Genomic DNA, 13474 nt, shown 5'->3' with positions numbered 1-13474 from the left:
AATATGCAATACACCAAGTTGCCATATTTTGGGGTAGTGTCTCAAACCCCATCATTCTATAATACCCAAAGTTTCCAAATATACCATACATGTTCACATGTCCTTGCTTTTGTTTGTAATGTTAGTAGTTTCTCAATGTAACAAAATCTTAAGCAGCAATTATAATAGGTTTAAATTATTACTTCTTTGCCAAATCTTTTTTCAACTTGCCTCACATTCTTGGCAGAGAAATAATGAAGTCCTTTTCTTGAATTATCCTAGTATATTATACATATCTCTTGGATAGCACTTCTGGTATAGGTTAGTTGTTAATGTATCATAGGAAGTAAATTGTAAGATCTTTGGGGTGAGAGATCCTCCCTGATAAGATGGAGATGCACTTATAAGCTGTGTCCTTGACTGGTGGTCCTACTATTGAAAGCAATTTTAGGGGTAAAATGGGCAGTTTTAGGAATTAGGGGTCCTAATGACTAGATGAGGACTGCCTAGATGTGGGCTTGGGGCTGCCAAAAGGCATACAGTCACAGAGAAAAAAAAAAGAGGTGCCGCAGGATAAGGGGAGAGGAAGACATCCATTCACAGAACGTAGGGAAAAACCGCGGGGTATGGGAGAAAGAGGAAACAAACTTTCACAGAGGATAGAGATATGCTGACAAATGAAAGAAAGAGGAAAAAGATTTTCACAGGAGATAGAGAATCCTACCACTGAAGGGGGAGAGAAAAAGGGGCGCACCACATGGGTTTTGAGCTTTGAAGCTAATATTCTACCAATTGGAAAGCAGTATGAAGAAACAAAGAACGGCAGCTTTTATAAATCTCAGAAAAAAGGAGCTTAGGGGGTTACCCCCTTTGGGACCCTCTCCCTACATGGGAGTCTGTACTTGTTTCCAATAAATTTCCACCCTTTTCATCTACCACCTTTGTCCATGGCTTCATTCTTTGAGTCCATCTGGACAAGAACCCGGAAAGAAACCACCCTTGCATCCTGCTCAGGAAAATCCACCTGACTCAGTATGTTTCCTTAAGACTCCAGGTATAATTTCTTTCTTTTATTTTTTATTAAGATTATAGAATAACACAGAAAAATGTGATTAACAAGAAAAATAAATTATATCAGTCATTATTCAGAACGTCAGAATAAATTAAACTTTAATAGATGCTTTAGCATATGAATATTACTAACCACTATATAGGGTTATAGATTGTATGCTTCACCTCACTAAGTAAATTATGTATATGTATACATACTACATATAAGTATTTAAATATTCTTATATGAAAATGAATCATGCTTTTCAGCAGACACATTACAAATGAATTCATATCTCAATTAAATTGAGTTGTAAACCACACAGTTGATTATCCCAAAGAGCTCATTTTAAATGCATATGGCTCTTAATAGCTCCAATGGGAAGGCAATCCTTCAGTACTGATGAATGTTATAACTTTGAATTGAAACAAGGTTACCTAAAGTACTAAGGTTACATAAAATGCTGTCAAAATAGTTATGACTATTAATTTATAATTTGAATGTTCTGGTCAAAACAATTTTCTAAAATTAGATTGGGAGATGTGATAGATGCAAATGAGCTTCTCTCTACACAAAGACATTTGTTTTTATGGTATATTTTTAATAATTTATCTTTCTGTAATTATAGCTAATTTTAGAAGCTACTCTTTTATCATCAAATGCTTCCGTTGCCCTAGATGACATCAGTATATCCCAGGGATGTGGAATTTCATATATGTCACTGCCAGGTACTAGCATAGTGAACAAAGGTAAGTTTTTCTCATGGTCATTGCAATTTTAAACTTTGAAATAATTAGTTCTTGATATCAAAATATAAAATACATTAAAGTCCTTCAATAATATAACTCACTAATACCTAATGCCAGATGTGGGTTAAATCACATGTCCTTGAAAACTAAAATATATATTTTTAAATTTAATTTTATTTAAAAAAATGTTTTTATTGATTTAGAGAGAGAGAGAGAGAGAGAGAGAGAGAGAGAGAGAGAGAGAGACATCAACCAGTTGCCTCTTGAATACACCCCTCTGGGGGATCGAGCCCACAGCCTGGTATGTGCCCTGATCAGGAATCGAACCAGCGATGTGCAGTGCACAGGACAGTGCTCAACTAACTGAACCACAGGCTAGGGCTCTTTTTTTTTTTAAATTAAATTTATTGGGGGTGACATTGATTAACAGCATTATATAAATTTCAAGTATGTAGTTCTACAATATACCAACTGCATATTGCACTGCATGCTCACCATCTTCCATCACTATATATTTAACCCACTTTACCCTTTTCCATCTCTTCCTACCTCCCTGCCCTGTAGTAATCACCATAGTGTTGTCTGTGTTTATAAGTTTTGTTTGTTTTATTTGTTCATTTGTTGCTTTCTGTTTTATATCACACATGAGTGAAATCATATGGTTTCTTGTCCTTCTATGTCTGATTTATTTTGCTCAGTATAATGCTCTCAAGATCCATCCATATTGTCACAGTTGGCAATATTTCATCCTTTCTTATGGCTGAGTAGTATTCCATTGTAAATATTTATCACATCTTCTTTAACCCATCACCCATTGAATGACACTTGGGTTATTTATATGTCTTGGCTGCTGTGAATAATGCTGCAGTGAACATAGGCACACATGCAGCTTTAGGAATAAATGTTTTCCAGATGTTCAGGTGATTACCCAGCAGTGGGAATGCTGAGTCCTATGGGAGTTCTAGTATTCATTTTTTGAACAACCTCCATACTGTTATCCAAAATGGCTGTACTAGTTTACATTCTCACCAGCAGTACATGAGTTTTCTTTTTTCTCCACATCATTTCCAACAGTTGTTATATCTTGTCTTATTGATAATAGCCCTTCTAACACGTGTGAGGAATATTTCACTGTAGTTTTGATTTGCATTTGCTTTATAGCTAGTGAAGTTGAGCATCTTTTCATATATCTGTTGACCATTTGTATGTTTTCTCCAGAAAAGTGTCTGTTTCAGATTCTCTGTCCATTTTTTAATTGGATTGTTTGGGATTTTTTTATTGTTGTTGTTGAGTTGTATTAGTTCTTTATATATTTGAGATATTAGCAGCCCCTAATTGGAGGTATTGCTTGCCAATATCTTCTCCCATTTAGTTGGTTGCCTTTTTGTTTTGTTGATAATTTCTTTTGCTGTGCAGAAGGCTTTAATTTTATATAAAATATATATTTTTTTAAAAAGTAAAACTATGGTATGTCACAATCTATACTTTAGTCTATCTTCCAACGATATTCTAAACTTTAAGCTAAAATTGTCACATATAGGTATTTTAATTTTAAAAATTATGAAAGAACTTTAATTATTTTGCATGTTTTAAAGCACTTCTATAAAAATAATTTCTATTTTAATTTTGTTTGGCAATTAAATTTAACATATAATAAAATTCATTTTTCATAATCACCTAGTACAGTTGTTGGCAAATTGCGGCCCTTGAGTGTGGCTCTTCCACAAAATACCACGTGCAGGCACACACGTACAGTGGGATTGAAACTTCGTGGCCACACTCAAGGGGCGAAAGAGCCGCATGTGGCTCGCGAGCTGCAGTTTGCTGACCACTGACCTAGGACTTAAAACAAAATTATTGTGTTTGGAAAAGTGACTTAAGGCTAGCCAAAAATTTAAATCTTGATCGTAATTCTCTATTTAAATTCAAAACATAATATCTCTCTATATAAAAGGCTAATATGCTAAATGTCTGTCTGGGTAATGCTGTCATGTAGCAATGTCCTAGCGATGACTAATCTCCTTGCAGTTTCTTCAGCCCAGGAACACGACTTGCTTTACAGCCAGGTGCAAACATTTCATACTTTAACCAAATGTCTGTGAAACATTTTCCCATGCCTCATCTCATTTGATCCTCACAGAAGTCCTGGAGTAGGTAGATAGGAGACTTGGTGGAATCCTATTTTCTTTTCATTAGCCGGAAAACAGAGATTTAGAAAGCTTAGAAACTTGACCTGAAGGAAAAGAAGTAAGAAATGGTGGACCTTAAAAATTACTTCAGGTTTTCTCACTGTGCAGAATATAGTCAAAGACTGCTGCAGTTAAATATTTTACTCTTTGTTCTCCCTGCGTGATCTACAATAATAATTTGCTTTGTGTTGATATTTACTGCTGTGCTGCTGACAATTACCTGAAAGAGAAGTTGAGGTGCTTCACTGGGCTGGAAACAGTTTAGCTAAATCAAAAAGCAGGTCTCATTAAGCGAGTTTATTTTATATATATAAAAGGCTAAGTTGACTCGTGCATGCACGATACATATAAAGCTCTTGCTGGTGCCAATTGCACAGGGGTCTTTCCATCTGTCATTGTTGATCGTGAATTTGGTTGACACTTCTATTATAAAGAAAGGGTGAATAGTGGTATTAAAATATTTCTTCTAATTAATTTCCTTTCAATGTTCATGAATTCGTGCACCGGGCCACTAGTTTTTACATAATAGATGGAGTTTGGCTAACTCTTTGACTAAATACTTTTTAGAGAGTTTAAATTAAGGAAAGATGATCGTAAAATGGATTTTAAATAGGCAAAGAGGCATTTTTGAAAGTCAAGTAGGCATTTTTGAAAGTCTAACCATTATTTATTTATTTATATTATTTATTTATTTTAAATATTTTTTTTGTTGATTTCAGAGAGGAATGGAGAGGGAGAAAGAGAGATAGAAACATCAATGATGAGAAAGATTCATTGATTGGCTGCCTCCTGCACACTCTCTACTGGGGATCAAGCCCGAAACCTGGGCATGTGCCCTTGACCGGAATCAAAGCCAGGACCCTCCAGTCCACAGGCTGATGCTCTATCCACTGAGCCAAACCAGCTAGGGCAGAAAGTCTAACCATTATTTAAGTCCTGCAAGTACATTGAAACACATATATTGTGCCTGCAGTTACTTTGTTATTCTAACACTGATTGATGTTTCCCTCTGGCCATTTGTACTCATACTCCTGGGTCAATTAATAAATGGGCAGTATGAAAAATGTTGCCTGAAAACTGCCACACTTCATTTTTCTTTATCTGTATACATGAAAAATATTTGCATATTGAAATCGAACACATCATATACTCTGAAGTTATATTTCCTTACACAACATAGTGAGAAACTTGCATTCTTATAGGCCATAAATGTACTAAACAAGGATGACATAGGAGAAACAATTCTGAATTGAGAACTGGATTAAAGAACTTTTAGTTGAAAGATCTCTGTTAAAGACATCTTTCATTGGAGAGATTGTATAATTCTGTGTGCTAACTTTATATTGTGTTAACATGTAATTAGTCAGAATGTATGTCCTGGGCTTATAATAAACCTTTCTAAACTCTATGGAGTAGTAGAAAGGCATTAAAGAAAATGTAATTGGAGCAAAGGTGTGGCTAAACATTTTAAATTATCACTAAAATGAACCTTATCAGAAATCTCAGAGGATTTGATTTCAATTACAGATAATTCTTTTTGTAAATGAACTCAAAACTCATATGTGCCTCAATTTGAATATCAGCCCAGTTTGTTAAAGCATAATTCTAATTAGACCAAAATTATATAAATTATTCCTGAAAGGCCAATGGTTTTACACAAAGAAAAAACAAACAAATACTGTTTTTGCAAAATTTTTCAATACCCAATTATAGGAGCCCCTTATGGGACAGGACTGGAAGGGGAGTTAAAAATGATGCCAGACACAGACAACAGGGGGATGAGAGCATGAGTGTGGCGGGGGGGAGGTTGGGGGTTAATGGGGGGATGAGGACACATTTGTAATACCTTAACCAATAAAGAAATTAAAAAAAAATGATGCCAAGTTCCACTTGTAGTGAATTATGTTATACTAGAGGCCCAGTGCATGGATTTGTGCACTGCTGGAGGCCATGGCCTGCAGGGATCGGCCCATTGTGGGAGCACTGCTCATTTTGGTCAGCTGAATGGCTGTGGACCTGCCCTCTGAGTGGCTGCTCCTGCTTTGGGAGCACTACTCATCGTGGCCAGCGGAGCAGCACTCCCACTGTGGGACAGCTCCTGCATTGAGCATCTTCCCCCTGGTGGTCAGTGCGCATCATAGTGACTGGTTGACCAGTCGTTCTGGTCGTTCTGCCATTCAGTCGCTGGACTTTTATATATATAGATTTGTGGGGCAAAATGGCCAGAGATTTACCTTGACCCTGTATTTTATTTTTTGTTTTGTTAATCCTCACTTGAGGATATTTTTCCATTGATTTTTAGAGAAATTGGAAGGAAGGAAGGGAAGGAGACAGAAAAATAAAAAAGAGAGAGAGAGATTGGTTGCCTCCTGCACTGTCCCAGCTTTGAGCCTGCACTTGGTTTGAGTCTGCAGCCCAGGTATTGCCCTTAATCGGGAGTCAAGCTCATGACCCTTCAGTGTGCGGGCTGATGCTCTAACCACTGAGCATGTGAGCCAGGGCTCAACACAGTATTTATTAAATACTTTGAAAGCCTTTGAAAGTTTCAATTGGCATTGCTAATGGCTATAACCCTTTGGGGAAACTCTTAGAATTAGCCTTATGTTTATATTTGAAGCACTAGACACATGATGGGAATAGCAAATTATACTTTGATTTGGCTTTATGTACAGCTTCTTTATCATACACATATTTAAAAACTAGTGGTCATGAAACAATTATGTATTCTGTTTATGTGTTGAAGGAGAAGAGGATGTTTTACCCTTTTCACCTCTTAATTTTAAAGGTGGATTTGTGCCACGTGAGGATGCCGGCTATATTTCATCCAGCAAGGTCTGTGATTTTACATCTGTCAGCCCAGACGGAGCAGATGAAGCCAATTGTGGTGAGTCAGTACTTTAGTCACTTAGTCACTTTTAGTGACTTTTCATCACTCTAGTAGTCACTTGGCTAAGATTTATGTGTACATATTCACTCTCTAAATATAAAGTGCATACTACTTAAGTGTGTGGTGTTTAATAAAGACAGAATTGAGGCCTCTTAAAACTAAAATGACTTGCAGTTGAACAACTTCAGAGGGAAGTAAGGGGAGCAACCAAAGGACTGATATGCATGCATATAAGCATAACCTGTGGACACAGAGTGTAGGGGGGTGAGGGCATGTGCTGGGATGTGGGAACGGCTGGGGGGAGGTCAATGGGGGGGAAAAGGAGACATATATAATACTTTAAATATTAAAGAATTAAATAAAAATTAAAATAAAATGAAATGAAGAGAAAATAAAGCAAACCAGATTAGTTTTAAAGCAGTAGAAATGAATGAAGACACCTTACTTTTGTTGTGCTGGGTTTGAATATAAAATTTGAAACAAATGCAAAAAATAATTCAAAAGACAAGAACAAGAGTCTGTTATAAATATCCATTTATTGAATTCTGTTTGCTATTGTAAGAATGTTTACTTTTATTGTTAACAGTTGCCATTCCAGTGCTACGTCATGCAGAGAGGTACCTAATGCTTAAGTATATTCTTTCAAACCACAGTGCATCAGTAAATAAATTGGTCTTAAAACTATAGATCATGGATATTTCTATGTATTATTAAATCTTTCAGGTTTTCTTTTAACTTTCTTCTTTTCAAAGCTGTGTTTCCATTCTTTCTGTATTATGCTGATATTGCTCTAGAGCAGTGGTTCTCAACCTGTGGGTCGCAACCCCTTTGGGGGTCAAATGACCCTTTCACAGGGGTCGCCTAAGACCATCGGAAAAACACATATATAATTACATATTGTTTTTGTGATTAATCACTGTGCTTTAATTATGTTCAATTTGTAACAATGAAAATACATTCTGCATATCAGATATTTACATTATGATTCATAACAGTAGCAAAATTACACTTATGAAGTAGCAACGAAAATAATTTTATGGTTGGGGGTTACCACAGCATGAGGAACTGTATTAAAGGGTTGTGGCATAAGGAAGGTTGAGAACCACTGCAGGAGTTGAAGAATTATATTATATGGAAGGTAAATACTTTCTCAGCCAGGATTTCTTAAAATGTTTTCTGGTTTTCTTGTTATGTCAGAAGAGTCATTTATTGACAGGTCAGCCAGGGATGGGTCAACAGGTCTAAGTCTATCTCTGATATACATTAAGACTTTTACCAAATATACATGGTTTAGGAATTTTATCTACATAAACTCTTTTAATCATGAACAATCTAAGAGGTAGGCACTATTATTATCCTCATTTTATAGACTTTCTCATCAGTTAGTGTCCATTCAGGAGACAGAAACCACATGAGAAATTTGAACAGTGAAGATTTAACATAAATAATTATTATTAGTAAAAAGTAGTTAACTACAAAAAAAGAACAATAAAAAGGAAAAGAGTAACAAACATGGGGAGCAGCTTCTACATCTAGGGCTGAGATGGCGGATCCAAGGAAAGAATACATTTGGATAAGTACACTTTACCTACATCCCAACACTGGGATTGAGGCTTTTTTGTAGAGGGTATGACTGGGAACCCTGGAATGTGGGGAAATCCGCTGGGATGCTGTGGGCTGGATTTGGCTCAGAGCTGATGGGCCAAGGCAAGGGAGAAATTCTCCACCAGGATGCCTGAAAAACTCATCGAAGGGTCACCTTACATTGTTGGCAGTCACAGGGCAAGGGAGAAAAAAAAAAGTACTCTGGAGGAAAAAATAAAGTTCCTTCTATTATGGTACCCATCCTGTGCTCTGTACTGAAAAGCCTAACATTGTGCAAACTAGTCAAAAGAGAAATGTTTATAGGGTCCAGCTCCAGTATCTCAAAGCAGGGCAAAGAAGGGTGCTTTAGGAGCTGAGATACAATCTGTAATAATCTATATTATAAAAGGCCTGTGGCCGTAACACCATAAAGACCAATGACTGGACTCACCAGGAGGTGCATTAATGGGTCCTGCGGTGACGGTGGGTGGGACTCTGGGTCTCGTGCGATTTCGCACTCTGGGCCTCTAGTAAAAGCATAATATGCTAATTAGACCAGGTGTCCTTCTGAACAAAGCTGGGGCTGCGAGGGAAGCCCGGATCCCAGGTGCCTGCTGGAGGCTGGAGTGAAGCCTGAGTCCCGGGTGCCAGAGGGAAGCCAGTGCCGGCAGCCTGGGGAAGGAAGGCCTACTCTTGCACGAATTTCATGCATCTGGCCTCTAGTATATTTATAACTAGCATTCTTCTTAATTAGCGGAATCCCATTTTCAATGCAGTCCATGTACCTCACAAACCTATAATCTTAAGCACACATTATTAGCCTTTTTATCCTTTCAAGGTCATCATTAAATTAAGAATGATACTTGCCAGAAATGAAGAGTTGCCCTTATGATCAGTTTGAGCAATAGGAAGTTTGAAGCCAGACAAAAAAAATCACTTTTGGAGGTGAACTCATGCTTTTACTTAGGTCCCTATGAGATCAAATAATAACTTAGTTAATTCTATATAGAAGTTTAAACAATTAATGTCCTTAAAAATAACAACAAAACTGAATCCATTCTCTTTAGTGATTATTTCTTTAATCACATTACATTTCATAAATCTGAATGTACTGAATTGCCTTCAGTTCCTGTAGGATGTTTCATGGAATTAAAAGATTGTTTTCTAGACATGAACAGAAGATGAAGATCACTACTTGGCAATGGGCCCATGACCACAGTGAACTGGGTTAAAAATTAGCAAGTAAACTCCAATTCTGAGTCCTGCTTTTTTTTTTTTTTTTTTTTTTTTGCAGAGCTAATTTTATCCTGGGAATCTGTTTACTCATAGAAATGCTAATTCTTCATCCCATTTTTATGAACCTATGCATTAAAGATTCTGGCAGTGAGTAGAGATGAGATAAAGGCACAAGGAAAAATTTAGAGGAGTAAGGATAGTAGTCTTTTGTCTCTTTGCAGCAAAAAGGAGAGAAGGAAGTACATGGATTTTAAGATGAGCATCTAGCCTTGAACTAACCAGCATATCAATTACCCCATAGAGAACTTAATTGCTTGAAAAAACAGATGTTTTCTGCAAGCTGAAAAAGACAATACCACCCATAGGATTTCTATTCATAAATAATAAATCTTCCTTAAAAAGGACATTAATGTTCCAGAATTTTAAATATTTATATTTTGATGCAATGTATTCTAATTTTCTCATTCTTATGAACATTGCTAACTCAACTTGATTTGTTTTTCTTTTAGATAAAAGTAATTATGGCCTGCCACAGAATAGTTATTAAACGTACTAAGAACGAGGTTTTCAGTGCCTCTGAAATATCTTCAAACCTTTTAGTAAAAAAAACACACTAGAATATTTTAACCAATTTTGGTAAAACAAATTTCAAAAAGTTATTGTATTAAAAAAAAAAAGTTTGGGATGCCTGGAGATTTGGGCATTTTGTAGAATTTTGAAAACCTTGGATGATTTTGTGGCAGGCCGTTGACAGGCCTGAGCAGAGCTAGGGATATGGGCCAGGAGCAGGTCACCAGGGTGGAGAGCCCAGGTGCCTAGCAAAGAGCAAAACTGGGAAAAGAAGGACTTCGCCCCAGCGTAGCCTTTCTTCTATTAGCATATTGCTATTAACACGTGGTTTAGACCGCCTGACCTTTCATATCACTGTTCAGGCAGTTCAGACGCTCCTCCGACCTTTCCTCCCCTGGCATGTTGCTAGCCACATGGATTACACCTCCAGGACAAGGAGGCTTTCACCCCCATCCGAAACATGTAAGCCTCAGTTGTGTTGCAGCTCCAGGCCCAGAGAAGGAGCAAGGCCAGGTGGGGTGATGCCTCTGGTGACATGAGGACCAGCTGCATTGATTAATGATCCTCTGCTCTGGCACTGACCAAGCAGTAGAGGCCAGGACCCTAAAAGGACACACCTGGAGGGCTGGTAAATAGCCTATTGAGATCCTTCCCTGGGAACATCCCTAAAATCCTGGCTCTTAAAAGCCATTAGGACTTTGAACCCAGGGCTACTCTCTCTATGGAGCACACCCATATCACACCCCCCACCCGGTGCATTTTTCTTGTCTGTCTGTTTCCTAAGCTCCAAGGGTCCTTCTTTTGCCTCTGTAAATTGTTTCCTGAGCCCATACCTTCTATCACTCACTTCTTCTACCCCTGTGACTTTCTAAATAAATAGTCTTGGCTCTGAATTCTTTCTTAGCCAGAACTCAAGTACTAAGGTTGCTGAACCAAGGTTTGGTCTGACTCCACCAGTCTAACACCTGGTGCCATTTTTGCTGCTGCCAACAATTTAAGTGAATTTCTACATTCATTTATTGCAATATAAAACTACGATTATTTAAATTGCAGCCTAGTTGTGCAGGTTTTTAAGGAGTCCCTTCCTCCCTCCCTTTCTCCCTTCCTACTTTCCTACCTTCCTTTCCTACCCTTCCTCCCTCCCTCCCTGCATCTTTCTTTTCTTTCTTTTTTAGACAGTTAAAAATACCATACACTGACAATGGTGTTAAATTAAGTGTCTCCAATATTTATTTATGGTAACTGAGGAACTGAAGAACCTACATAGCTGGGCAGATGTAATATCTCTTAGCAGAACTTCCCTTGGCCTGCAGACCCTACCAGGGTAGGCTGCAGGGAAAAGCGCTGATTTCCATTTGGGCTTGGTAAAGGCATATTGGCAAAGTTCATGCCAGAGTGATTTTATAATGGGCTTATGTTGTTATTTATGAAGAACTTTGACAAATAATCTATGTTTTCATTTAAGAGAATGTTTCAAATTATTTGGGTATGTGAGCTCTCAAATCCAACTTGGCATCAGTGGGACAAAACCTAAGGAAGGCTGGGGGCCTGAGAGGGAGACAGAGAGCAGAGTGCCCAGGTGTGTTCGAGCGGTGTCAGTGCTCTGAAAAGTTCCTTTCCCCTGCACAGGCTGTTTGAAGTCAGTACGCCACTGTCATCACTTTTAAGCACATCTCTTTATTTTTCTTAGCTTAAAATTGTTAATTTGAATTATTTCTCTAGGATAGGCACTAAAATTCAGTTTTTGCTTTAAATAGCTATTTAATGACATAGTGCATTTCGCCCCCCCTTTTTTTTTGGCCAAAGGGTTATTATGTTAATAAGCAGTCATGCCAGCAAAGTAGAAGGGTTCCAGCTACACTGTGCTTGCAGTGCATTTTGAAATTTGCTTTCAGTTCTCTCATGCTCGTGAAGATACTGTTCAGAAGGTCCCATTTTTGTAAACACATATTGAGTTCTCTCAAAGACTAATATAGGTAATACTGCTTCATATAGTGTTTGCTTTAGTTCCAGAAAGTAACCTTTACACTTGGAAATGAAAATTTCATGTGTCAAGTAGTATCAATGATACATTTTGTTATGTCACATTGGATGAGCAGTATATATATCCACACATATGTGTATGTGTGTGCAGTCATTTTGTTCTAGTCCACACTGTGTAATGCAGATGAGAAAGCCAAATCTGTACTTAGTAAAGATATTTTAATATTCTCAAACAACTTTTTCTGAGCTCTATAATGCATTTCTATCTAAAAACTGTTTAGTCTGATATGCATGTGATTTTCTTGCTAAAAATAGGCCTAAATGATTTCTTATTTTCTATATTTCTCTCTTTTTATGGGAAAAACAACATAAGCCAACACTTAGCATTTGAATTCAATAAAGTCTAAGGAAAGATAGGTCACACAGTATAGAAAAAGGAATATTTTATTATTTTTCTAATTTACTTTTTTCAAACTTAGATGCTGGTTGTATATTTTCCCTAAACTACTGTATCTGCTAGAATCTTTAATGTATAGATTCATAAAAATGGGATGAAGAATTATCATTTCTATGACTAAACAGATCTCCAGTATAAAATTAGCTCTGCAAAAGAAGCAGGCAAAAAAATAAAGACTCAGAGATAGGGAGTTCATTTGCTATTTTTTTAAAATATATATTTTTATTGATTTCAGAGAGGCAGGGAGAGGGAGAGAGAGATAGAAACATCAATGATCATTGATTGGCTGCCTCCTGCATGCCCTCTCCTGGGGATTGAGCCCACAACCCGGGCATATGCCCTTGACCAGAATCAAACCTGGGACCCTTCATTCCCCAGGCTGACGATCTATCCCCCTGAGCCAAACCAGCTAGGGCTCACTTGCTATTTTTTTTTTTTTAACTCATTTCACTATGGTCATGGGTCCATTGCCAATATGATCTCCTTCTTATTTTCAAGTCTATAAAACAGTATTTTAACTTCCTGAAACACACTATTGTGTTTTGTTGAAGGTAATTCAGCACATTTCAATTTTATGAACTGTAATGTGATTAAAGAAATAATGTGTGGTTAAGAATGTGGGTTCTGGAGACAGATTGCCTGGATTTAAAACAAGGTTCCACCAATTACAGACTAGACATCAGCCAAATGTGCCATTTATAAATTGATTGTGTCATAGCTCCAAATCCATCTTTCTTTGCCCTGCTTTGAGTGAGATACTGAGCCGGATTGTGTGAACATTTCTGACGA

General features: G+C 37.3%; 1 protein-coding gene across 1 annotated transcript in view; it reads left to right on the top strand.

The window, feature by feature from the left end:
* Positions 1–13474, top strand: part of MALRD1 (MAM and LDL receptor class A domain containing 1) — a 628376-nt gene that overhangs the window by 110332 nt on the left and 504570 nt on the right. Inside the window, exon 13 of the mRNA XM_036345532.1 lies at positions 1659–1779. Within this exon, the coding sequence (XP_036201425.1) occupies positions 1659–1779 (121 nt within the window). The remainder of the gene's footprint in view (positions 1–1658; positions 1780–13474) is intronic.

Source organism: Myotis myotis, unplaced genomic scaffold (assembly GCF_014108235.1).
Source record: "Myotis myotis isolate mMyoMyo1 unplaced genomic scaffold, mMyoMyo1.p scaffold_m19_p_1, whole genome shotgun sequence".
In the NCBI taxonomy this organism is placed as follows: Eukaryota; Metazoa; Chordata; class Mammalia; order Chiroptera; family Vespertilionidae; genus Myotis; species Myotis myotis.
The sequence above is the reverse complement of the archived record's forward strand: the minus strand, read 5'-3'. Positions and strand labels throughout refer to the sequence as shown.